Source organism: Solanum tuberosum, unplaced genomic scaffold (assembly GCF_000226075.1).
Source record: "Solanum tuberosum cultivar DM 1-3 516 R44 unplaced genomic scaffold, SolTub_3.0 scf00714, whole genome shotgun sequence".
Taxonomy (NCBI): domain Eukaryota; kingdom Viridiplantae; phylum Streptophyta; class Magnoliopsida; order Solanales; family Solanaceae; genus Solanum; species Solanum tuberosum.
The window spans coordinates 82,264-109,701 of NW_006239627.1; the positions used below are offsets into that span (position 1 = coordinate 82,264).

A 27,438-nucleotide genomic window follows, 5' to 3' on the forward strand; every position below is an offset into this window, starting at 1 on the left:
CTAAACAAAATTATGATCAACATTAAATGAAAACTCAAATGGGGTATCAATATTTCTTTTTTAAAACCAAGTGTGGCTTGGATATATTTTTAAAATTCACATAAGACTAATTGATTGGGGGTAGTAGCACTTATATTTCTATATAATTTCATGCCATCACATTTTCCACTTTGGGTCAATCCCTCTTGGAGGAAATAATATATTTTCCAAAATAAATAAATAAATTCTGTGAGTGGTTGAAGGTGGGGTTGGTTGAAATTGATCAATAAAAATTGTTAGACAAAGAGACTCTACTATTATTAATGAAATAAAGGATGAATGAAGGATAATATAAGAGTGACAAAATAAAAATCTTATCTTTGGTACTAGATTTTTAAAAAAAATATATTTTTTGACCCCAAAAATTGAGGCTAATTCTAAATTCTATGCTAATGGTGATTATTATGTTTACCCATTAGTTAGGTCACTAATTTCTTACATCTCTAACACTTCAATTGTAATTATGTTCCTAAATTAGTTAAAGATGTGATCATTCAATGTAACCTTTCTTTTTTTCCCACATGATATGAATATCTTTTTTTTTTATATCTAAGTATATCGCGTAAGGCTTAAAAAGGAAAACCACTTCTTACTAGAATAGAACACATTTTAATTTTAAAAAATAACATTTAATTGATAGATATTTAAAATAGTTTCTCTCTATAAAATGATTTTAATATTAGAAGGAAATTAATAGTTGTCCTTTCTTGTAATTTGACTCTTAAAAACACTTTTTGAAAAAGATTAGTCAAATGCAATTTTGCTTATGAAAAGCAATTTTCAAATGAATTAATCAAATACAAATTGTTTTTTTTCAAAAATATTTTTTTAAAAGTCATTTCAAAAAAGTGTTTCTAAAAATAAGTTATTTTTAACAGCAATGCCAAACAAGACTCTCCGTACAAGATTGTCATTTGTGGTGAATAAGAACAAAATGACCTGTTTTTCAGTTGTGTTGTCTTTTTTTCTTTTTTCTTTTTCTATTTTTAATAATTAAAAAGTTTGCCCCCCTTTCACTAAAACCTCTTGAATTGATCCGAATACAAATACAATAATTATATATAAATAAATAAAAAACAATATCTTTGACAAACAATCTATTGATACCAAAATCTTGTCCCATATGAGAATGTGTAGTAATGAATTATGATGGCCAAACACATGCAGACCCTTAAACTTGTCCCCTAAATTTCATTTTTAACACTCTAACTCAATCTTGTTCCATTTTAACCCTTCAACTCCAATTTTTTATGTTCCATTTTGGCACTTCTAAGTGATGTGGCAGAGAGTGTGCATCACACATTCTCTAAGAGTGAAAGACAAAAAAAAAGTATTTTTTAGAAAAATAATAAAAGATTACCCTTCAACTCTATTTCTTTTATGTACCATTTAACACAAAATACTAATTTTATGATTTCTTTATTTCTATATATGTTATTCAACTGCAATTTTGCATTTTAAAAATCGACGATCATCTGTTAATTATTGTAAAAATTAAAACTGACGGATTATCATTTCTTTTTAAGAGTTTTCCTATATTTTTGCGTGAAAAATAACCGATGAAAGTGCGTCGATTTTCTTTCTTAAAAAATCAATGACAACCCAACGAAGTCTATCGAGTTTCAACATTTTTTTGTTAAGTGTTATTAATTAGCAATGAACATGAGTTTTTTTTACTCGTATTTAGTTGAATGAAAAATTAGAAAGCTGATATTTTGAGTTAGTCCAAGTAGACTAGATATGAAAAAAAATATATGTGATGTTATTTAAATTAAGTAATTGTTTTAAAAAAAAAAATCAACACACTTTCACCGATTATTTTTTCACACAATAATGTACAGAAACTCTAAATTTTATTTTTTTTAAAAAATGATGTTCATCCATTATTTTTCAACACAATAATGGCATGTGAAGTACACACATCCCACTTTGTTGATTCTTTGGAAAGAAGTGCCAAAATGGAACATAAAAATTGGAGTTGAAGGGTTAAAATGGAACAAGGTTGAGTTGGAGTGCCAAAATGAAATTTAGGGACAAGTTTAAGGATCTGCATATGTGTTTGGTCAATTATGATCTAATGATAACAACCAGTACAATATATACATACAACCATATTCATCATGAAATTATTTGATTTGGTATAAACATCAATTTAGGGGCGTTCAGATGGATATGATATAATATTAAAAAAATTGATTCGATAATTTCAATGTTTGATTTTTAAAATTACTATATTATTGACATACCAATTGGATTGATTAGTTTAATTAGTATTGATACGGTGAATCGGTAATTACAATTATTTTCATTTTGAATTATATAAAATTACGTAAAAGATAATTATAACTTTGATTTTTCAAGAAATCTCCCAATTATATCATATTAACACCTTAAACATGTAGAAATATTCAAGAGAAAATACAAACAATTTCCTTTGTTAATCAATTACACAAAATAGACACTTCAATCAAGATAGAATAGTCAAAGTTTCAACATCTAAATAATTAATATTATATTAATACTAATTTATAATTTTGTTATTATTATAATAATATAAATGAATTATATATGTATTATATATTTTGATATGATATTCGGTATTTTGATGTATTATTTTTAATAAATATTAGATCATATTGAATTTCAATTTTCTTTTAAAATACATACTAAGTATATCATAATATCAAATTTTTGATATAATAATTTGATATCTACCATAGCATCTACACTATGTCAACTCTTTGGTGTTAGCAGCCACAAGCCCCTAATAAGTTCCCTTACTACTTTTTTATATTTTCAAGATGTCTTTTTCATCTCAAAATCCATATCATAACACTAATAATGAATCATTTGTCAACCATATCAATAATTAATTAGTGGTTAATAGATTAATGTCCCTTTCACAATCAGCAATAATTGTATATCTATCCTCACTTCTTTATGGTAGTTTTCTTGATTTAAACATGGTAAATTAATATGTTTTGATGTAAATATTGAGTGCAAAATTGCAAATAAACTTTTTTACTAATAGATGTCACTCTAATAATGCCTTGTGATTTTGTTATTTTATATACTACTTGATAATAGTTGTTTATCCCTTCTAATGATATGAAAATGCTCAATATACCTACTCAATTATTGAAAAAATTAAAAAAAATGTTATTAAGGGTAGCTTTTACATCAAATGGAACCAAATATTCCAAAAAAAAAAAATTGAAAAAATTAAAGACCTAGCTGCTCACATTGATATACAACTGATCTAACATCAAAAAAAAGTGAGCAAACTTAGTGCAAATGTATCTATGTGTGTGCACAATATACTCTTTGTACAAGTACATTCTATTTTTTTAATAATCGTGGTATCTGAACCAGCTTGTGCGTACCTCGACTAATTTCTAGCTATTGCTTTTTCTCCTTTTAACTATTTGGAAGGGGCTTCCTGGGCTCATGCTTGTAGAAGCTTTAGAAAAAAAGCTTTGAGAAGAGTGTTTTCTGCCTATCTTAACATCCATTAGATCAGCAACAATCCCAGGCTGAGTAATCTTCATTTCATCTACTATTATCGCGCCATCTCGACTCAACATCTTGATGACCATGGACATTTTGGGGCGGAGGCTGGCGTTCTCTTGCACGCAGAGGAGGCCAACCTTCAAGAATCGGAGAGCTTCGTCGTCGTTCAAAAGTTCTCTATCCAAAACAGGGTCCACTAGCTCTAATAGTTGGTCAGCATTGTACATTTCCCATGCCTAAAAACACAACACAAGTTGACAACTTTCATGTCAAATCAAGCCAACAAACTAATACTATCATTATATTAAGAGTCAAAATCATGGTTCCCACTTGTTTGGTTTATAGACTGTTACAAGTCAATCATTGATAATGGTAATAATAATAGTACATATTTTCTTTCATATAAGCATCTATATATGTAGTCTTGTTTGAAACTAATCGTAGACTACACATAAGTCAAAAGTAATAAATGTACCTTGTTAACAAGGAAATGCTCTCCTCGAGTAATGTCGAATGCAACTACTGGTGAACCGCTGACTATTTCTAGTAACACGACTCCAAAGCTATAAACGTCTGACTTGCGTGTTAAGTGTCCACTGATGGCGTATTCTGGAGAAAGATAGCCTCTTTAGGCATAAGATGAGTTCAAGAAATTCACAACATGATCAGCAACAAAGACTAGTGGAGTTCACAAACATGAATCTTTCAAAATTCCAAATGAACATCTAAATGATGTAACTTACAATGTTCCGGCTACTCGGGTACTAATATGGGACATGTTCTCCGTAAACAGCCTAGCCAAACCGAAATCTGCAATTTTTGGTGTAAAATTCTCATCAAGGAGTATGTTGCTGGTTTTAATATCTCTATGCACAACATGTGGACTCACTTCTTCATGGAGATATGAAAGTCCCTTTGCTATTCCTATCGAAACTTCTTTCCTAAGTGTCCATGTAAATTTGCTTCTGTTTTGCTCCCCACCTGCTAGTCAAAACAAACAATCGGACACAGCCTCAACTAACATACAAAAGTGAAACAACAACTATGTCTCAGTCCCAATCAAGTCGGGGTCGGCTAAAACAAGTGCAAAGAACAACAACCAAGCCTCAATCCCAAACAAGTCAGGGTCGGCTAAAACAAGTGCAAACAATATAAACTACGCCTCAAACCCAAACAAGTTGGGGTCGGCTAAAACAAGGGCAAACAACAACAACTACACCTCAAACCCAAACAAGTCGGGATCGGCTAAAACAAGTGCAAAGAACAACAACTACACCTCAATCCCAAACAAGTCGAGAAAGGCTAAAACAACTGCAAACAACAACAACTGCGCCTCAATCCCAAACAAGTCAGGGATCAGCTTAAACAAGTGCAATTTTAGGAAATTACCTAAAAATGTTAGGGAAAGACTGTTGTTTTCCATGTAATCATAGACTAAAAGTCTATGTGCTCCATCAACACAACATCCTCTGAGGTTGACAAGGTTTTCATGTTTGATATCAGACAATGCAGCTATTTCTGATACAAATTCCCTTTCCCCTCTCATTGATTCCAATTCAACTGAAAGAACTTTTACAGCCATAAAGCTTCCATCTTGAAGCCGACCCTTTTCAAGAAAAGCCCCAAATAAAACATAAAAACAGTCAATTCACAAAACAGAAAAAAGAAAAAAAAACAAAACCCCACATCCCCTTTTTTCCATTTTCTTCAAAGCCAACTGAAAAAAAAACAGATTTTTTTATTCACCTTGTAAACAGAACCAAAACCTCCTTCTCCAATTTTATTTGAAGCTCTGAATCCATGAGTTGCAGCTTTCAAGTCATTGTAAGAGTACACTGAAAAATTCTGGGAAATTTGTCCACCTGTTTTTAGAATTGATATTCTTAAGAAATATGTAAAAAAGATGAGATTTTTAAGTAAGAAGCAAAAAGGGGTTTTGAGAAATTTACCATATGGGGTTTGGCTGCCTTCCAAAGTATCTGCTGATGAGCTAAAACATGAGAGAAATGGAAAAGAAAACTTCATGATTCTTGAAATTGGGTTCTTCAATTTTGGTTTTTATATAATTTTTTTTTTTTTTAAATTAGTGGGGAAGAATGTGAAAAAGCAAGAAGAATTAGGAGTAGGGGAAAGGCAAAGGGGAGGTTTTCATGGAAAGTTTAAAATTTTGTTTATATACTTGAAGCCATGCCCATATATTTTGACTCTAGACAAGACTTTCAACACATTTTTGTGTTGATTTTTCATCTGATCCTGCTATTCATATTGAAGTTCGATTAAATTTTGTGTCAGCAAATTTGTTTCTCTTAGTTCTTTGTTTACCACTTCCTTGGAGTTTCAATTTTTTTTTTTTTTACTCAAATATGCAATCTTAAGATTGGAGGTGGGGTTTGTTTATTATCTGAGCAATTTCTCTTATTTGTCTGAAAGTTTTATCTCAAGGATAAAATATTAGAAATATACTTTATTAGACATACACTCATACTATATTTACTAACTCTACTATACTTTTAAATAATTATGTATCTTACAATTAATTAAGAGTTTTCTATCATATATTGAGGATTATACATCTAAATACATGTACTTTTGTTATCAGATACACTAAAATAGGAAGAGAAGCGAGCAAAATGGGAAGGTGAGCGAGTGTGAGAGGGAGGTAGTCTTGTGTCCCCAAATACATGTGAATCACATTAGATACGCACTAGATACAAACACAACTTAGTATTTAGCAGAGTTTAAATTCAAGAACTTTGATTAAGTAGGCGATTAGACATAAAAAAAAGGTGAAATTTGAAATTAAGTAGAACTGTATTTTCAAGTTGAAAATGATATTTGAAAATTGAAGTTGTGTCATAATTTTCGTGAGTGGTTTGGAGTGAAATTTATGAGGAAAAATTATTTAACATTTTTATATTCAAACAATTTTCTAAAATTATATTTTCGAAAAAAAGTGATTTTTTTTTATTGTGAACAAGATTTTTTAATACTACAACTCTTTGCTGAAATGTTTTGTCTTGACCTACTCCAACTAACATTTTGTTTTATTTTTCCATTAATTGCAATGTCATATATATAATTAAATATTTCAACTAATTCAGCAAATGATAGGCTTTGAATAATAGAGAATATTTCATAAAGAATATTTTTCTGGAATTCTCTCCATCATAAAGTAGGCGTTTGGACAAAAATTCCAAATAAAAATCCTTGTTTTTATGTTTTTAAAAAATATAATTATGTTTGGTTATACTTTTTTGTAAAGAAGAGAAAATAACATTTTATTTCAAATTTATAAAGATGGAGTTGAAAATTTATAAGCAAACGTGACAAGTCTAATTATTCTTTTAGTTGATATTATCAATCAGACTAGTTATTGCCCTCTGCGGCTAAGTTAAAATTATTTCAATTAACCTGTTAATTATTTTCTTAAAAAATAATAATTAGGTAGACAGGTGATATAATTTTGTATATATATACATTGTGATGTAATTGTTAGTATAGCTTACCCGCTACCCTCTAATTTCCCTCAATTTTCATTTTCAAGTAAATTAGTTAGTCCCATAATTAGAGAAATCTGCAGGCAAATTCATTTTTTATGTATAACAAAAAGTCAATTAGAAAAAATAAGATATAATTGTGGGAAATAAAAAAAGTTAATTACGCAAGCAAATCTATGATGTATATATGATTTTGTTGCACGTCATTGGGAACACTATAATAACATTTATCAAAGTCATGTTAACAAAATTGAATTATTTTATATATTGGTTTAAGGTTTTGATTAATTGAATACGTATGTTATTTTATAACCGCCCTCTCTATGCCATTCTCTATCATAAAATTTTAATATAAAGATTAAAAAATCAAAATGATTTTTTATATCATATTACTAATATATGTTCTCCGATCTATAACGCGTAATTTGTTATATCTGCTAAATATATCTAATCAAACACCATTACTACAAAAAGGTTTGGTTATATCTCATTTTAGTTTAGTCATGTGAGCAATATCAAATTTGAGTTAAGTTCTTAGACTGACACTCAACTAATAATTTTTATCTAATAAAATCACTTGACTTTATTTTATTTAAAAAAAATACTCAAGTATTGTTATTTTATTTATAAAGTAACTTATCCAATTCAAGTTATATTTTTATTTATGACGTGGAAGTTTTCTTAAGACATTTTTTAAAAAAATATAAAAAGTTATTTATTTTTATTAACCACTAAATTTATTTTACCAGGACGAATCACTCTTTTTATATTTTAAAAATATTGCTTAATTTTTTTTTCACACCAGCAATATCTATTGGAATTATCGTCTGAATCGATTGAGTAGTTTTTTTTTTGTTCAAATAACAATAACTAGGTGATTTTTATATTACACACACCGTTGATTTACGTACTTTGTGAGATAATTATTTTTAGTGGAGTATTTTTATGTTATAAAACAAATGTATAAGTGATTTTTTGAGATAAAAATTATTCGTTGATAGATGATTGTCTGAAAGATCAACTCCGACGAATATCACCAGTTTGACATCTAATATACTTACATAGCAAGAAAATAATAATATATAACTTTATATATAAAGTAATTTTCTGACGATAAACTTTTTAGCTCCGTTCCTACATTGAATGTTAATGAGTTTAGATTCTTTCAACAGATAATTAACTAACCAATTTTGGAATTTTGTAATAAGGAAGAAAGTATGGAATTTAAAATTCCAAAAGATGAATTTAAATAAATCTTAGGTTGCCATGGTTGACCATGATCACAATTAGTCCAAGCTTCAGAAATTGCAGCGTACGTGCATATTTTTTTTTTAAAAAAATAATAATAAAATCACTAGAATCCGTGACGGACAAACGTATTTGAAGTTTATATATTTCTATAATTATCTCAAATTAATATTATAGCAATAAATGGTTCATATAGTTAATTATTTATAGATATTTTCTAGTATTTAGATTTCCTATACATATATATAAGTAACGATAAAAGTTACTATTGAATTTTCGTGAACTAACTTGTAAGTCGTAAATAAGTCTTTAGAGATTAGCTTGTTGTGTGAGGTAGACCGACCACTATAATGTGATACAAGAAAATTTCTTCTTTTTTTCGAAATTCGAATCTAATATTTTTAATTATGAATGAAAATTTTCAATTATATCATACCCTTATCTTTATTACGTGCATGTCTTTATTACTCCACACTAGCATGAAAAGTATATTGAATTTGTCTTCAAGGAAGAAGAAAAAAATTACCTAGTACAATGGGCCATTCAATATGTGTATAAAAAAGACTTTGAATTTGTCTTAGATTCCCTAAAAATTAGGTTCGTTATTTTGGAACTTAGTTGGTTATTTATATTGTAAGAATTTTTCTTAGTAAAAGAATGAGTCTTGGAATGAGGAAATTAAATGGGAAACTTGTGTTATTTAATACTCCATAGTGGAACACAAGAACATACTTATAGGTTTGATTGAATTTGAGTGGAATTTAATTTGAATATGTAATTTGAATTTTTAAGTATAATCTTACCAAATGAATAAATTAGAGTTCATAAATAAGAAAAAGATGCATTTTAAGGTGTTGCATTAATAAATTGCATATCCACATATTCTTTTGTGAATAGATAATGATTGTGACTAAATGTTCAAACATATTTTTGAATTCACAAAAATTTATAAAGATTTACTCGGTTGTCAAATAATTTAATAATAGTTGTAACTACTAATTGGCTATCGATATAATTCTCCTACGAAATACGTACGAACAATCTCTTCACTAAAATGATGAGTCGTTGTTTGTAAATATAAACAAATGCGTCAAGTTTTTCCGTTTTAAAAAGTAAGTGAAATCATAACTAGGAATTTGAAATCCTGCTCTTTCAAGAATTTGAAGTTTCAAATCAGGATATGAAACTGAATTTGAAGTTATGTTCACATTTCATAAACACATGCATTGATTTCGAATAAAAACTTCAAATTTTGAGCTTTAATCTTATGGTCAAACGTCTACTTAAATTGATACCCCATCCCTATATATATATATATCATATAATAAGAATCGGAGCTAGAGTTCTAAGTAATGATTTAACAAAATTCAATAGTTTTGATCAAAATCATTTGTTTGTGTTAATAAATATATTGAAAAGACATAATACATAAATATGCCCCTTTAACAAGGGCTCATTTCACATTTATGTCTTCCAATTTTGTATGTACACAAGTAACACTTGAATTTGTATAAAGTTAAACAAATAGACACATACATCCTAGGTGACATTCTACGTATATACATGTCCTACATGTATTGTGTCACATATGAGTATCATGTGTCTACTTGTTCAACTTTATTCAAATTTAAGTATCCATTTGTGCACACCCAAAGTTGAAGAACATAAATGTGATATGAGCTCAAAATTAAAAGGCACAATTATGTATTAATCCTGTTAAAAATGTGTAAATAATTTATCCAGAATCTAATAAGCTGCCTTTATTTTCTAAAATCAAAAACTTGTAAATTTAAAATTCTAAATTTGTCTCTACTTTTTCTATTGACCTCCAACTGTAACGACCCGAGCCGTCGTTAATTAGGAAACGAAAAGCATCAGGAAACATTGGGGCCACTGTCCCGTCAGAGCGGGCCATATGCTGCTAGGGTGGCAGTGCTCTAGTGGGATAAGTAGCCGCCAGAGCGGGATGCGCGAGACAGAATGTAAATAACGCGAAGTCTGATTTTCTCTTTTTCCCCAAAACACCTAAAAGATGCGGGAATCACCTCAGAAACCCTCCAGAAGCTGCTCTAGGCTTGGGAAAGATGGAGGAAGAGATTTCTAGCGTAAGGAGATCGATAACTTGCGAATTCTTGGCCAAATTCACCGTCTTGTCATCCAGGAATCAGAATTGGAGCTATAATTTCATGCAGCTACTTGGCACCCAGGTAAGCTATGTTCGATTAATTAAGTAGTTATAAACTTGTCATTCACTGCGTAGTATGTTGAAATTGACGGTAGAATTCATGCGTAGGCTTTTTTACACCAAAAAAGGGTTGATTATGCGTATATCCCTAAGTGTTACATCAGACGTATACCATAGGAGAAAGTCCTATCTCGTGAGCTAGGGTTTAGGTGATGGTTGTGATTTCCTATTTTGTGTGATGTATGTTGACGGGTGGTTGTACGATATGCATGCGTATAAGCAAAGTATAATGGTAGTAACGAACTTAATGAATTGATTATGAATAATGCATGCCAGGAACTTGAGTACTTGACTATATGATGTGAGTATTGTATGTCATGGATGTGATTGCGCTTGTGTTGTGATGCATTGGATCAGGTGTCATGTACCGACACACTAACTTGCATTTGGATCGGGTGTCACATATTGACACACTAACTTACATTGGAATGGGTGCTACGTTCTGGCACACTAACGGAGATCGAATGTCACGTACCGACATACATATTCGATCGGATACCACGTTCCGGTACACTAACAGTTTGGGTGTGGGTTCCATGAGAGGATCATTGAATTGTCATATATGCCTACTTGTTATTGAGAATGTGGAATTGTGCATTGCTCTGAGATGAGGATTGAACCATAAAATTGTATAACTATATTAATGTGTTATGCTCATTTGTTTATTCATCTCGTTATTGAATGAACTGTGGATGGTCAGATCAATGGGGATATGGTAGAGTAAAAGGAGACTAAGGGTCCAGGTGTTAATATGTGTTACTTTGGGGAGTGGTGATGCACATTGTCGTTGAGAATTGGGTGGTGCTAGGTAGTAAATGTTAATTAGATAAGTATTAACCTGGGAGGGAATTAGTGTTGAAACGGTTAACAAGCCTTCATGGAAGTACCATGGGGTTACAAGTTGAGTTGTGTCGGAAGTGAAGTAAGGGCGTGTCGTGAGTATTGACCGGGTTGGTAGTAGTTATTCCGAAATTTACTCTAAGGTATAGAAGGATTAAGTATGATCAAGAACGGAGGGAAAGTAAGGGTTAGAGTCTCTATGACAATTGGGAACTGTAAAGGTGGAGGAAGGAACAATGTTATTGCATGTTTCGCCAGTTGATTTCTCATATTATGTGGTGGGTATTCGGGTTGACCGATGATGCCTATCAATACGTGTGGTTGTACTGATACTACTCTTGCTATGCCTTTGGGCATAATCTGGTTGCAGGATCAGTGATGTTTCATAGGTGAAGACGAAGGCAATCTCCAGCAGCTTCTATTTTTCCTTTTGCATGGTGGGAGCTGCGCCTTTTCATTATTATGTTTTTACTTTGTACTCTTAGTAGCTCTTGTACCTATTTAGACTAGATTCCTAGGTGTTAATTACTTTACAAGTCTTAATTTTGAATTGTTTAAAACTCTTATTTTATGAAAATCTCCATGAATTTGTTTTTATTTTGGTTTTCTTAAGTCTTCCGCATGTTTTTAAATGGTTGGGAATCGAGGGTTCTCCTACTTAGGTGTTAGGGTAGGTGCCCGCACGACCCGGTGGGTTGGGTCGTGATACCAACGTAACGTGCTTACCTTATATAATGCAAAGAATTAAGATCATCAATCATGATTATGAATGAATTTAATTAGCCGTCTATGAAAATTATTAAAGATTATTCAACTAATTAATTACTTGTTTTCGATTTTTACAAGTGAATTTTTATTAGACATCATAATCCATATGATAATCTTGTTAAGTTAAACTACTAATCATAATTTATACAGGTTCCTACTGGTGGACCTAAACCCGCTGGATCTTAATTAATCATAAAAATTTATCTCAATTAAAGATTTTTTTCTCCTAAAAAATTATTGTATTTGTAAGTTATTTATTGATAACATTATATTAAAATAAATTAGAGGGTAGGTAGTTAATTCTAAATAGGGAAAAATCTCACATATATCATTGAATTTTGAGAAAAAATTCATTTATGTTATCCGTTAAAAGTTTGGCTCATCTATATATTTCAATTTGAGAAAATGCTCCATTCATATCATTGTCTGTTAACGAAAAACAATTTTGAATTTGTTAAACCATTTTTTACACATGGTCAATTATAATTTGGCCACGCTTAAATTATCTTTAAAGAAAAAAATATCAAATTCAATCGAACTTTGAGAAAAGACTCATCTATTCCATATGTTAAAAGTTTGGTTCATCTATGTGTAACGATCCATTTGGTCGTTTTGAGTACTAGAGCTTTTTATTTCATAAAATACTTTCCGATAGATTCTAAATGGATATTTTAAGCTATTCGTAACTACATTTATGAATTAGAGGGGTAGTTTTAATAATTTATTTAGTTGGTGATTGTAAAATAATAGTAAAATTAATAGCGGGTCAAGAGGGCGATTGTGGTTGCAGTCTGGTTAACTGCTTTCACAAACACCCAGCCTGCTGATAGGTATTATGTAATAGAAGAATCAGGTCACTTTTAATACCTTTTATAATTAGTCATATAATATTAGAATAATAAATAATCTGTAAAAGAAAAGAGAGGATAGGGCGGCGTGCAAAATCCATCAGGCACAATTTCGCCAGACCTTTGTTCTTGTGAAATTTGATAAAGTGTAAGTGTTAAAAACTAATATTATATGTTAGTTGGGAAGAAGTGGTTTTCAATTGAATTAATGTTGGGGCGAGGGGTTGCTTATGTGAATGTGGGGAAAAACTTTAATGGCAATTAATTTAATGCTCTCTCTGTTCCTAATTACTTGTCCACTTTTTTTAATAGTTGTCTCTAATTACTTGTTCAGTTTGAAAAATCAAGATAGAACAATTTGTTTTTACCTATTATATCCTCAATTAAATAATTAATTACTTTGAAAAATGTAGAATTTTTCATCCACTTCATAATTAATAGGGGTAAAATGGTAAACTCACTATGTCATTAATTGTTTTCTTAATAAAAGTGTCAATTCAAAAGTGGACAAGTAATTAGGGAGAGAGGGAATAATGGTTGGATAACAATAAAGGAGATGATTAGCAATCCTATGATATTATTAAGGTGTTATTTTGAATTGAGAAAGAAAGATGGAATTAGAATTGCAATGTTAAGGTTCCAATTCGTCTTACTGCGGTGGTGTTCTGAAACTTAAGAATAACGACTCTTATTGGTTCTTATGCCTAATTATGGCTGATTATTAGGTTGAGTAATGCTTATAGTTTTAAACATTAGAAAGATGTTAGTTCTGCCATTCGTTTTGCAGTACGCCATGCATGGTTTGCTAATCAACTAGGTTTGACATTATTAATTTACTTTGTTATCATATTATAAAATAAATTTTGATATATTGAGATAAGTAATTAAAATATAAGGTGTAGTATATTATATGAATTACATTTAAGTTATGCTAAATGGAGGAATAAGATTTACCCTTGGGCTTGAATTTGAGGAAATTGATTATAGAATTGGGTGAGTTTTGGGTCTAGGCTAGACATATAGTAGAATGGGTATTTATATACTCGTTAATTTACGAATTATATATACTTTATAGATTGGAAAGGTTCAGAGGCGTTAAGGAAAGGGAAGGCATTGGAGAAGTAGCTTGCCTGACGTCAGTTCTTCGGTGGAGGTAAGTTATGGTTTATTCTATTTGATAGATAAACTCTTAATAGTGATTGATATGCATTGAGTGATATTGTGAATTTCTCTATGTACTCGGTTGTGTGGTTTGAATAATCTATAGATGTGTGGTTGTGATTGGTCTGAAATCCTGAGACTGTGAAATTTATAATCTTGAACCTTCTCTATCGAAGTGATGCCTTGAATAAAGAAGGTTTGATGAAATATTGTTAATGCAGTGAAAAGTGGTGATAATAAATGATAAATTAATAGTATTATTGGATCGGGGTGTCACGTCCGACACGGTATTATTGGATCGAGATGTCACGTTCCGACACGATAACATTAAAGAGGAAAACATATTGAATTTACTGAATGTACTCAATCTCAAAGAGCCCATTTCCCAAACGAGCGTGGTGTGGAGGCATGAGTACTCGTGTGTGCGCTTGATATTGTTATTGATTACGTAATTGCTTCGGTGTTGTTGTCACTTGTTCATGTTGTTTGTTACTTGTCACCTGCTAAGTGTCATAGTTGATTTTATGCTATTTTCATTACATATTAGTTTCTATTTTGAGTTGGCCGATGATATCTACTCAGTACATGTTGCCCTATACTGAGCCCTACTTGTGTTTTCCTTTTGTAGAGTGCAACGAGTGTACTAGCGACTTTGACTCGCCCTTAGCTCTAGCCAATCTCAGCATATCAAGTTCAAAAGTGAGCTATTCATTCGAGCTTGTGTTGGATTCTCTCGATCATGACCTGATGTCCTTAGTTTTCGGACACAAATTACTTTATTCTTTTATTTTGGTGTATTTGATACTCTTAGACTTAGTATTTGGAGATTAGATGTCCTTGATGTGAGGATTTTCAGATTTTGGGAATGACATATAGTAGATTTTAGTGGATTTGTGTTTCTTACCTTAATAAGTTTGAGCTTCCGCATTATGGTTTGTATTTCGTAAGTTTAACAATTAATACATGTTGGGGTTTGGATTCCTTGGTTCGCCCACCTAGGAGGTGAAGTATGGGTGCCACTAATGACTCGTTTTGGGTCGTGACACTATGCCATTTCAATTAACAAATAATGGCATTGATAAACCTTTTCTCAAACGGAAATAATTTATGTCATTCGTTAAAACTTATTTTAAAAATATATTTATTTCTTTTAATTATTACTTTTATCATATCGAGAAAAGATAATTATTTTTTCATTTTGTACTCAACATTAATTGAGTTGAGAAAGAAAGGTATAAAATGCGATTTATGTGTAAGTTTCAGTCTCTTCTCATTTATTGTTGAAATTAAGTTATTACCCCTTCCGTTTAATTTTATTTGTCCAATATTTTTAAAATATATTTATTACTTTTATCATATTGAGAAAGATAATTATTTTTTTCATTTTATATTCAACATTAATTGAGTTGAGAAAGAAAGACATAAAACGCATTCAACGAATGTGATTTATGTGTAAGTTTCAATATCTTCTCATTTATTGTTGAAATTGCGTTATTACCCCTTCCATTTGATTTTATTTGTCCAATATTTTAAAAATATATTTATTTCTTTTATTTATTACTTTTATCATATCAATAAAATATAATTAATTTTTTATTTTATACTCAACATTAATTGAGCTGAGAAAGAAAGGCATAAAATGCATTCAACGAATGCGATTTATGTGTAAGTTTCAGTATCTTTCCATTTATTGTTGAAATTACGTTATTACCCCTTCCGTGTAATTTTATTTGTCTACTGTTTTTTAAATATATTTATTTCTTTTATTTACCACTTTTATCATATCGAGAAAAGATAATTATTTTTTTCATTTTATACTCAACATTAATTGAGCTAAGAAAGAAAAGCATAAAATGCATTCAACGAATGAGATTTATGTGTAAGTTTCAGTCTCTTCTCATTTATTGTTGAAATTACGTTATTACCCCACCCCATTAATTTTATTTGTCCAATATTTAAAATTTTATTTATTTATTTGATTTATTACTTGTATCATATAGAGAAAAAATAATTATTTTTTTCATTTTATACAAAAATTACGTTATTACCCCTTTCATTTGATTTTTTTGTCCAATATTTTTAAAATATATTTATTACTTTTATCATATCAATAAAAGATAATTAATTTTTTATTTTATGCTAAACATTAATTGAGTTGAGAAAGAAAGGCATAAAATGCATTCAACGAATGCAATTTATGTGTAAGTTTCAGTCTCTTTCCATTTATTGTTGAAACTACGTTATTACCCCTTCCGTTTAATTTTATTTGTCAAATATTTTTAAAATATATTTATTTCTTTAATCTATTATTTTTATCATATCAAGAAAAGATAATTATTTTTTTCATTTTATATTCAACATTAATTGAATTGAGAAAGAAAGACATAAAACGCATTCAACGAATGCATATTATGTGTAAGTTTCAGTCTCTTCCCATTTATTGTTTTAATTACGTTATTACCCCTTTCGTTTAATTTTATATGTCCAAAATTTTCAAAATATGTTTATTTTCTTTTATTTATTACTTTTATCATATTGAGAAAAGATAATTAATTTTTCATTTTATACTCAACATTAATTGAGCTGAGAAAGATAGGCATAAAACACATTGTAATGACCTGTAAAATTGTTTTTGGAAATTTTTGAGCTATTTGTTAATTATGATTGTTTAGGTGAATGATTTTTAAATAATTAATTTTAATTGGTGACTAATGGGCTAAGACCATAACTTATTTAATACCATATATGACCCATATTTTAGAATAAGTTAATTGAGGTTTAACAATTTCTGATATAATTTGGTAAACCCAGAAGAAAAAAAAAAACCCTTGCGGCGTCTATTTCAGGTAAGAATTTTCGTGATTATTACTTTTAGAAAGAGTCGATGTTGTTCACTATTTAGGTTTAATCATTAAAGCACTCTGTTTATGTGTCTTTTGGTTAATAATTCTCATTCCTTAGTTTATTTTTTTGTTTGTTTGTTAGTTGTTAGTCCATATTTTTGTTAAGGAAAAGAAATTGAGGTGCTGCTACTTGAATTTTGTAGGAAATTATATTATATTGGCAGAACATTGTGAGTAATGATTAGGTAATGATTATAGGCTAATCATAGAGGGTTGAGATAACATAGAATGAATCATTGGTTTGGAAGTAAGGTTCCACAATCTACACGTCATCTACTAAGTTGTCGATGGAACGAGTTGGTCTTTTGCTTCTTTTCTTTTCATAGTTATTACATTATAATTCAAGTTTTGCTATATTGAGATAAATAATTAAATATAATGGTATAAAATTATATGAATACCACTAGGTTGATGATATATGGAGAAATTAAAACTTAACCCTAGACTTGAAATTTGGAGAAAATTGAAAGAGTTGACATGTTATTGGCATCAAGATTAAAAATTTGATTATAGATTTGAGTGAATTTTTGGGTCTAGGCTAGACAAAAAGTAATGTGGGTGTTTTTAGTTTCAAAACCTTATTGTGATTATTAATGTGAATAGATTGCTTTGAGTTGGAAGTTCAACGAAAGGGGAAGGCTCAAGTCCCGGAGTAAATTCTTATTTGATTCAGGCAAGTGGATTTCTAAACTCTTGTTAAGTGTATGGAATTCGTGTATTTCCTTGTAATATGTGTTTGGGGGTAACGAGACTTGGTGATGGGTTGACTTGTCCACATTGATTAATTCTAATGATGAAAAAGGGGTAATAAAAGACAATGTGATTAATTGTTTGTGTGTGATGTGTTGAGAATAGTTTGAAAGGCTTGTTGAATCATTGTTGATGTTGTATCATGATTGTGTTGTTGTGAATTGTGCAATGTTATGAAAATGGTCATCTCTTCATTATTTGTGTGAACATGTCATTTGCATTGTGCTGACACATGGTTGTGACAAGTGTTATGTGAACTGTTAGGTTGGGCTGGTTTTATACATGTTGTAGTTGTGGAGGTTGTAATTGATGAATATTGAGCTTGTTGTTGAGAATATGTGATTGTTAGAATGTTGTTGTTGAGATATGTGCTTGTGAATTGTGAACTGTTAGGTTGGGCTGGTTTTATACATGTTGTAGTTGTGGAGGTTGTAATTGATGAATATTGAGCTTTGTTGTTTGGAAAAATATGTGATTGTTAGAATGTTGTTGTTGAGATATGTGCTTGTGAATTGTAAATTGTTAGGTTGAGCTGGTTTTATGCAGTTTGTAGTTGTGGAGGTTTGGTTGGGGTGTAAGGAGTACCCGTATTCTATCCCCTTAGCTTGTGTTTAGAGATTTACTTGCTGAGTACCGTGTGATTTGGCTCTCACCCCTTGCTACTACATTTTTTTTTGTAGGTTACTAGCCCGAACCTTTGTGATATATTCTCTTCTTTTCCGAGGCTTCTTGGAGATTTGTGAGGTAGTTGTTCGTCATCTCAACAGACATTCTTACTCCTATTTATGATCTTGTTCTATTCTAGAAACAAGGTCATTTGAGACTTGTGTTTTCTTTTGAATCAATTGTAATACTTTAGAGGCTTGTACACGTGACAACCAGATTTTGGGGGTATTTTTGAGTTGATTATGAAATTTCCGCATTTTATTGTAATGGTTGAGTTTTAGGTTGACTTGTCTTGGTGGGATAAGACGAGTGCCATCACGTCTATTTTTGGGTCGTGACACACATTCAACAAATACGATTTATGTGTAAGTTTAAGTTTCGTCTCATTTATTGTTGAAATAACGTTACTACCCTTATGTTTATTTATTTGTCCAATATCATTCGTTTTATATCTTTCTTTCTCAGCTCAATTAATATTGAGAATAAAATGAAAATATAATTATCTGTTTCTCGATATGATAAAAGTAATAGATAAAAGAAATAAATATATTTAAAAAATACTAGACAAAAAAATCAAACGGAAGGGGTAATAACGTAATTTCAACAATAAATGGGAAAGAGATTGAAACTTACACATAAACGCATTCGTTAAATGCGTTTTATGCCTTTCTTTCTCAGCTCAATTAATGTTGAGTATAAGATGAAAAAATAATTATTTTTTCTCGATATGATAAAAGTAATAGATAAAAGAAATAAATATATTTTAAAAATATTGGATAAATAAAATTAAACGGAAGGGTAATAATGTAATTTCAACAATAAATGAGAAGAGACTGAAACTTACACATAAATTGCATTCGTTGAATTCGTTTTATGGCTTTCTCTCTTAGCTAAATTAATGTTGAGTATAAAATAAAAAAATAATTATCTTTTCTCGATACGATAAAAGTAATAGATAAAAGAAATAAATATATTATAAAAATATTGGACAAATAAAATTAAATGGAAGGGGTAATAACGTAATTTCAATAATAAATGGGAAGAGATTGAAACATACAAATAAATTGCATTCGTTGAATGCGTTTTATGCCTTTCTTTCTCAGCTCAATGTTGAGTATAAAATAAAAAAATTATTATCTTTTCTCGGTATGATAAAATTAATAGATAAAATAAATAAATATATTTTAAAAATGTTGGACATATAAAATTAAACGGAAGGGTAATAACGTAATTTCATCAAAAATGGGAAAGAGATTGAAACTTACACATAAATCGCATTCGTTGAATGCGTTTTATGCTTTTTTTTCCAGCTCAATTATTGTTGAGTGTAAAATAAAAATTAATTATCTTTTCTCGATATGATAAAAGTAATAGGTAAAAGAAATAATTATATTTTAAAAATATTGGACAAATAAAATTAAATGAAAGGAGTAGTAACGTAATTTCAACAATAAATGGGAAGTGACTGAAACTTACACATAAATCGCATTCGTTGAATGAGTTTTATGCATTTCTTTCTCAGCTCAATTAATGTTGAGTATAAAATGAAAAAATTAATTATCTTTTCTCGATATGATAAAAGTAATAAACAAAAGAAATAAATATATTTTAAAAATATTGGACAAATAAAATTAAACGGAAGGAGTAATAACGTAATTTCAACAATAAATGGGAAGAGACTGAAACTTACACATAATTCATTGAATGCGTTTTATGTCTTTCTTTATCAGCTCAATTAATGTTGAGTAGAAAAAATAATTATCTGTTCTCCATATGATAAAAGTAATAGATAAAAGAAATAAGTACATTTTAAAAATATTGGACAAATAAAACTAAACGGAAGGGTAATAAAATAATTTCATAAAAAATGAGAAGAGACTTAAACTTACACATAAATCGCATTCGTTGAATGCGTTTTATGCCTTTCTTTCTCAGCTCAATTAATGTTGAGTAGAAAATGAAAAATTAATTATCTTTTCTCAATATGATAGAAGTAATAACCAAAAGAAATAAATATATTTTAAAAATGAGTTTTAACGAAATTACATAAAAGGAATATATTTTTCAAAGTTCGACGGCATATTTGAACATTTTTCCTTACAAATAAGTTGAGTTAAAGAGAATGTAACACCCGAATTTATGATGTATAGTAGAGGACCCTTCGGTACACTATAAAGTGGAGGGTATCACCAATTATGATTATAATAAAATGATAAGTATTCATTGATTATTAATTAGAGGTCAAGTTTGAAACTTTGAACCAGGTGTGAAGTCTTCTTTATTAGGGAACATTTCAATGTAGGACTCTCGAGTTCCGAAGGTCCAAAGGCGAATTCAAGATTTAAAAATTATCGTTCCTACTACAACTTCAAGATATATATAGATATGTATGATTTGAGCAAAGATATTAGATTCAGGTGAATTCATACCCGAGCTTCTATATCCGTTCCTGTCCTATTAGGAGGGGGACGCCTTCCTACGTACTAACATTTAGAAGAGGAACTAAAATAGTGAAAATGTCGTATAATTATGCTTCTTAATTAAGCAAGAAAATACTATTATTTTTAAACACGTCAAGTTTTTGCACTAAACAAAGTTACAAAGAGTTTATTTTATTTTATTGTTGGTACATGGGAACGGCCGGAAATATGAAAGTTTTATAATAATACTAAGAAAAAGAGCATTTAAACGTGATGAAGCTGATCTTACTACATGCTAATTGAGTTTTAAAACTAATAATCATGATATTTAATTATTACTAAGAAAAGTCAAAATTGTATTTGACATTAAAGAGTAAGGCCATTGATAATTTCGTATCAATAACTAGTCGCATTACTATTATTTTCTTTCAAGACTATTCTAGAAAATGATTCATGAGCCGTGCACCTTCAGAAACAACTTATCGGACTTATCGTTGAAATTGTAGCATTTTGGATCAAGTCTCATTTTTTTCATACTCAGTGAAAATCACAATTTTTTTGTTTATTTCCTTTATGAACTTGGTTCTATGATGTATATGAAAGGACCATTTTTTTTTTTGCTTCCGATAACCATGGTGTTTGAGCTAGTTTGTGTGCAGCTTGATGAGTAGTAGAAAACACTAAGGAGGCATACTTGTAGTTGTTGAAGTAGAGAACAGTAAGAGACTTAACTTCTACTGTTAGAAATTTTTGACCATTTGCGTAGTAGGGTACAGTAAGATACTTTCCTTTTTACTGTTTTTCGTTTCGTGAAGTATATTGTTAATGTCTCATCTTATCTATTATTTGGTTCATACTCAGATAGGAGAAAGATCAAGGAAGATGTTACCATTTGACGAATCACGAGAGAGGTGAAATAGCGTTTGGTGTTGCAAACATTATTGTCACTTTCAAGGACATCTTCATTGTTGCCTTTTGCTCTTTGCCAACTACTGATTCTGATTTGCTGGTAAAGTTTTTATATGAGATGTTTTAATTACCCTTGTGATATGTTAGTTTTATACTGTTACTCCATATTAAGGGCAAGATATAATTCTGTAAGTAGTCTAAATATAACATATTATCTACATAAAGAAACCAAAATCACATTTTAATTAATTGAAGCTTACATGTATTTATTCATATACAACAATAATAATAGATCCACTGTACTCCCACAAGTGGGGTTCGAAGAGGGTAGTATGTACACAGACTTTACCCCTACCTTGCAAAGGTATAGAGATTGTTTCCAGTAGATCCTCAGTTGTCTATAATATTTAACATTAGGTCAAAGTCCTAATACATTGGGCCCTTTGTCTCACTTTAACCAAGGTAAACTACAAGAACCACGTTCTTGGACTTTTGACCTCACTTGCGTTATGGGAAGAACTTCAAGTTTTAAGAGATTTTGAACTTTGACCTTGAAGGTTTTCCCACGGGGCAAGCTGCATCAAAAGTTCAAGACTATTCATTTTCAAGGTGTGTATTTTCTTTCCAGAATTGTCATCAGACCCAACAGTTCCAACTTTCTTCACCCAAGCTTAACCTGTTTTGTTGGTCGACTACCACGTCGCAAAATAGATCTCGCCAATCGTCTGTATTCCGTCGACTATGGTCATATGCTTCCTGCAAAATCTGGCGTGATTTACATGGAAAGGTGTGCCGATGATGTTGTGAAATAAAGATGTCCCATCACCAGCTTCTGAAAGACGAAGGCCGCTGAATATGACTTTCTGAATGTGCTGATCATCAGTGCCATTATTAAGATTATATGACATAACATGTCCTACTTCAGCAATGGATGATTGTCTCCACAAGGGTATCAACCTCCTTTCCTCAAAATTACTCCGAGGATCTCGAAACTCGAGTTTTGGCAATGTTCTTCCTGCTGTTGCATAGAGTGGATGGACGCCACACTTTGCCACTTTTAACCCTGTGAATCCTTGCTCTCTGATACTGAACGAAAATATGATTTGTTCTCCACCTTCTAAAGCAGGACAAAAGTAATCTCGTGGTATGAAGGTCACCCAAGAACGTTTGTCAGCGGTTACAGTAATACTGGGGAAGTAAAGGACCCATGTAACCTTATTGGTCTGATCACCGACCTCTATGACAGGACCATATTGAAAAACTCCATTGTATTTGCACTGGTAGATAGACCAAAGGATCATTCCCTGGAAGTTATGTTCTATGTTTGGTGGCATTGTTAAGGTTATATTAGATCCTATGTTTCGGTTGCTGAACCATTCTGGAACCTCGCTACCTGCAATATAGTAGCTGCTTGGATAAGGAAGATCTTTATCACATTCTCCCGTCTGCATAAAATAAAAATAAATGGTGTGAGTTGCACTTAATTGTAATAGTACAAAGATGAGATGAATAGAGGAACTAACTAACCAGCTGGAAGAAACTTTCATTAAAGAAACGTCTTGCCAGCTGGCTACTGCTCTCTATGCGAACATATTCAACATTTTCGATAGTTTCCATGCCCTTAATCTCGGACAATATGTCACAATTAGATACATAGAGCTGTGGCAGTATCCTGTAATTGGACATGTCTAGACTTTCAATGGATGAACAATCATTTGCATGGAGCACTTGCAGATTAGAAGGAAGTAGTGGGAGAATTTGAAGATTCTTGCAATTATCCAGGACAAGACACTGTAGCTCAGATAGGTCGCAAAAGAGGGATGATGGGAGAGTGTAAAAATCATTTCCTCCTAAATCCAAGTATTCCAATGAGGTTAAACTCCCAAGATTGGTGAGAACATCTGCTTCTGAAAGCCTACAATCGTTGAGATTGAGCTCCGTCAAGTGACTTAAACGGGAAAGGGAATGTGGCAACAACCTCTCTGGACACGATGAACTACTTCCTGCCCATGGTACATAAGATAAAATAGAAGTCAGCCAAGATTGAGCCTTTAAACTTCTGTTGCATCCTTGTAATGATAAGCTTCTTAGGTTTTTCAAGTGTCCCAAATCAGCAGGCAGTTGTTGTAGACCCGAGCAACCTGACATATTTAGATGTTGAAGTGATTCTAGCTTGCAAATGTTGCTTGGTAGATTCTTGAGGCTTACACAGTCTTCCAGATTTAAGTAAACAAGTTTCACCAAATATTTTATTGATGAATCAATCTCACCCAACTCGGAGCAACCTGTAAACAATATTGTCTCAAGACTTATTGCCCTTGAAAAATCAGGAGTTCGCTTTAGTCGTTGACAATGACTGAGATTTAGATATGCCAGGTTTTCCAGGGGCTGATTCATAGAAATAATAATATATTCATTAGTATCTATAGTTCGCTTAATCTAAAATCTTATTATATCTAAACCTTGAAAAAATTAGAATAAGGTTTTTTTAGCAATAAACCTTGATGGTGGATTGCCAAACTTCCATGATGTTGCTATATTGCATTTCCAGAGCCACAAGTTTGGTTAGATGAATATCAGTAGGTAAACATTTCCAAGGGAAATTTTGCCAACTTAGCCATCTTAAGTCCTCAAACAAATTTTTGAAGCTTCCAGTAAAATTCATTCCTTTTGCTTGAAATATTTTCAACCTATCCATTCTTGCAAAGGACTTTGTGTCAACAGTTAAATCTTTCACTCTGGGATGGTTGGCGCTGATGCCTTCTATCCGTTCGCTACCCTGTCATCATAACAGTGCAGGATATATTGTTAGTCTTCTATTTATTCGGTTATAATTGCTTATTTTGCTTTTCAAAGAACTCAAAACATCATGTAATTACACTCTTTCGGTGTTTGGAAACGATTTAACTTTAAACTTCTCGTTTTACCCTTATTGGAATAATTTCATAGTCACATAAATGTTATGAAATGTTTAAGTCCATAAGTCTCAAGTCATTTTTTTTACCTTGTTCTTTTCTAGAACATAATGGACATCTTCATGAAACCACAACCTAGAGCGCATATGAGGCTCTTTAAGTGACTCTTGATGAACAATTTCTCTAGCCATATCTCGAACTAAATCATGCATCCACAAATGATTCTGTTCAATTTTGATTAAACATCTTCCAATCAAAATTCCTTTCCCCAAGTTGAAAGAGCGACCACAACCGGTCAATACGACTAGCAAAAAGTTATTGGGCTTCAATGAAAAAGCATGCAATGTCAAGGAAAATCTCCTTAGAGTTATCATCAAGTGAGTCATAGCTTACTTTGAGTGCTTTGTGAATACTACTGTGATGAGCAAGATTTTTCAAGCTCTCGAGGGTACTTCTCCATGTTTGATCGTCCTTTTTATGCAAAAGAGAGCCCAAAACTTCGAGTGCTAAAGGAACCCCTCCACCTAGACTTGCTATGTCATTCACCAACTCATGATCCAAATTCTCGGGTACAGTAGACTTGAAAGCATGAAAGCAAAAGAGTCGCTTGGAAGAGAAATCATCCAACCGTGTTACCTCGTACTTATAGTCTACTCCAACATCATCTAGCAAATTCTCATTTCTTGTTGTTATAATTTTTATGCTCCACGAACCAAACCAACTTCTCTCTTCCGCCAATGCTTTTATCTGGCTCATGTCATCGACATCATCCAGAACAATGAGGACCTTCCTCTGAGCAAGTCTGTCTTGGATTAGGCATTTTCCCTTATCAACATTATATTGGACTTTAAAGTTCTCTCTTTTTAGAACCTTAGATAGAAGTTGTTCCTGTAGGTTGTGAAGCATGTTATTTTCCGAGCGCTCTCTTACATGAGCCACAAAGGAGAAACCTTCATACGCCCTGTAGATTTGATTGTAGACGGCTTTGGCAACAGCTGTTTTACCAATGCCACCCATCCCATAGATCCCAAACATGCAGACACCAGTTGATGAGTAGAACTTGCATAGAGAAATCACTCCTTCAGCATGAGAATTAGGCCCAATTACATGAGAATTAGGCCCAATTACCAGTCCTGGAAGGTGTATGCATGTGGGGTTTACTAACTCTAACACCTGTTCCACAAGTTTCTTGTTGAATTCTGCTTCATGCCCGAAAACTCAAACTCAAGACAAATTACTCTAATATCTAACCAAGATGACACGAAGGTATTTACCTTATATAGACTAGATTGTCTGTCTTATTTTCTAGGTCAATTATCTATATTATAAAAATAAAAAAGTAAGCATGTCAAAATGCTAATTGTTTAACAACTTTTATACCCTTCATAAACTAATTTTTTTTTTCCATAAAAGAAGCAAAATAAGTGTTGGATAAATTGTACCCTCTGTCTCATTTTATCTTACTTACTTTCTTTTTAGCTAGTCTAAAAAAAAGGACACACTTCTATATTAAGTAACAATTTAACTTCAAAATGTTCACACAAATATCTTAACTTATTTTAGACCACAAGTTTCAAAAATCTTCTTTTCTTCCTTAAATTTTGTGTCAAATCAAGCTAACTCATATAAAATGAGACGGATGGAGTAATATTTAAAATATCACTCAATATTAACTACAACTTTAATTCAACAAAGCTAGATAAATTTGGTGAAATATAATTAGTTGTAGACTTAATTTGACGTTCTAATCACCAACTTACAACTCCCCTTGTCTCATTTTATATGACTTATTTTCCTTTTCAGTCGATCAATTCCATAAAGAATGACATATTTCTATACTAAGTAACAATCTAACTTTAAAATGCTCATTTTATCCTCAAAGAAATGATTTATAGTCACACAAATATATATACCTATTACTTATTTTAGACCACAAGTTTCATAAACTCCATGTCAGATCAAACTAACATTTAGTTCTTTTTCCTCTTAAAAAATAAAAAAGAAGACTTACTTGAAATTAAGTAGATGATAGCCTGATGGAGCCCTCCATCTCTGAACTTTGTCCATATCATCTTTGTATTGTAAAAATGAATCAGCAAAAGGGGGATTTTGATGGCGCACATCTGATGGAGTCACATCATAGAAAACTGGAATCACTATCAGCTCCAATTCATTTTTACACTTTATGATGTGTGCAAGCTCCTCTAAGCAGGGGCGAATTTATGTACTAATTTTGGGTCACCCGAACCCGTGATCATCCGACTAAACTCGATATATTACTTCTATAATTATTAAAGAATATATTAAATTAAAACTTGTTGAATCCGTTCTCAAAATGGCTGGATGGTTCACTGGTACTACTGCAAGATTTCAACTCACAGGTCGCAGGTTCGATCCTAGGCAGCCCCAATTCGCTTCAATTTATTTTTATTAACTAAAAACACATTTTTCATTTTTTTTTTAAAAAAGAAGCTAAATTCTGAAAGTTTAAAAGTCAAAAGACTTCAAAAGTTTCCTTCCCACACACTTTTCAAGTTCCAAGTTCCAACAATATTTTTCTTCTCTCTTCAAATTTGTTTTCTATTTTCCACACAAAGAAGAAGCTTCAAGTCTCCAACTTCAAGTCAAGAATTTAGAGAAATCATCATTGTCAAAGTTTAAGGTAATTTTAGTTTATGATTTCTCTTTTTAATAAACAAACTAACAAGATAAATAAATA

The 27,438-nt window shown here is 31.1% G+C and overlaps 2 protein-coding genes across 4 annotated transcripts in view; both read right to left on the reverse strand.

Moving 5' to 3' along the window:
* Window positions 1-3,196: 3,196 nt before the first annotated feature.
* LOC102586933 (putative serine/threonine-protein kinase) lies at window positions 3,197-5,692 on the reverse strand. Of its 3 annotated transcripts, none has more exons than XM_006366949.2 (6): window positions 5,499-5,692; window positions 5,296-5,411; window positions 4,939-5,155; window positions 4,293-4,533; window positions 4,025-4,175; window positions 3,197-3,785 (listed from the first exon to the last, which is right to left on the reverse strand). In XM_006366949.2, the coding sequence occupies exons 1-6, from the start codon at window positions 5,572-5,574 to the stop codon at window positions 3,435-3,437; spliced, it is 1,152 nt and encodes a 383-aa protein (XP_006367011.1). In that variant the 5' UTR covers window positions 5,575-5,692; the 3' UTR covers window positions 3,197-3,434. The 3 variants fall into 3 exon arrangements, with proteins under 3 accessions (XP_006367011.1, XP_006367012.1, XP_015160681.1); XM_006366950.2 differs by having other exon boundaries at window positions 4,293-4,530; window positions 5,499-5,691; XM_015305195.1 differs by having other exon boundaries at window positions 5,296-5,394; window positions 5,499-5,590.
* Window positions 5,693-22,496: 16,804 nt separating this feature from the next.
* LOC102588788 (TMV resistance protein N-like) overlaps window positions 22,497-27,438 on the reverse strand; it is a 6,761-nt gene continuing 1,819 nt past the window's right edge. Inside the window, exons 2-6 of the mRNA XM_015305193.1 lie at window positions 25,062-25,852; window positions 24,809-24,943; window positions 24,305-24,583; window positions 23,332-24,192; window positions 22,497-23,249 (exon numbers count right to left, since the gene is read on the reverse strand). Coding sequence (XP_015160679.1) covers window positions 22,497-23,249; window positions 23,332-24,192; window positions 24,305-24,583; window positions 24,809-24,943; window positions 25,062-25,852 — 2,819 coding nt within the window. The remainder of the gene's footprint in view (window positions 23,250-23,331; window positions 24,193-24,304; window positions 24,584-24,808; window positions 24,944-25,061; window positions 25,853-27,438) is intronic.

Bases quoted from the DNA above. Each gene is read 5' to 3' on its own strand.
- LOC102586933 (XM_006366949.2), bottom strand. From the start codon at position 5,574: ATGAAGTTTTCTTTTCCATTTCTCTCATGTTTTAGCTCATCAGCAGAT. The intron at 5,412-5,498 runs GTAAATTTCTCA...TTCTAAAAACAG, and splicing joins AGGCAGCCAAACCCCATATG to GTGGACAAATTTCCCAGAAT. The intron at 4,176-4,292 runs GTAAGTTACATC...TTATGCCTAAAG, and splicing joins ACCCGAGTAGCCGGAACATT to AGGCTATCTTTCTCCAGAAT.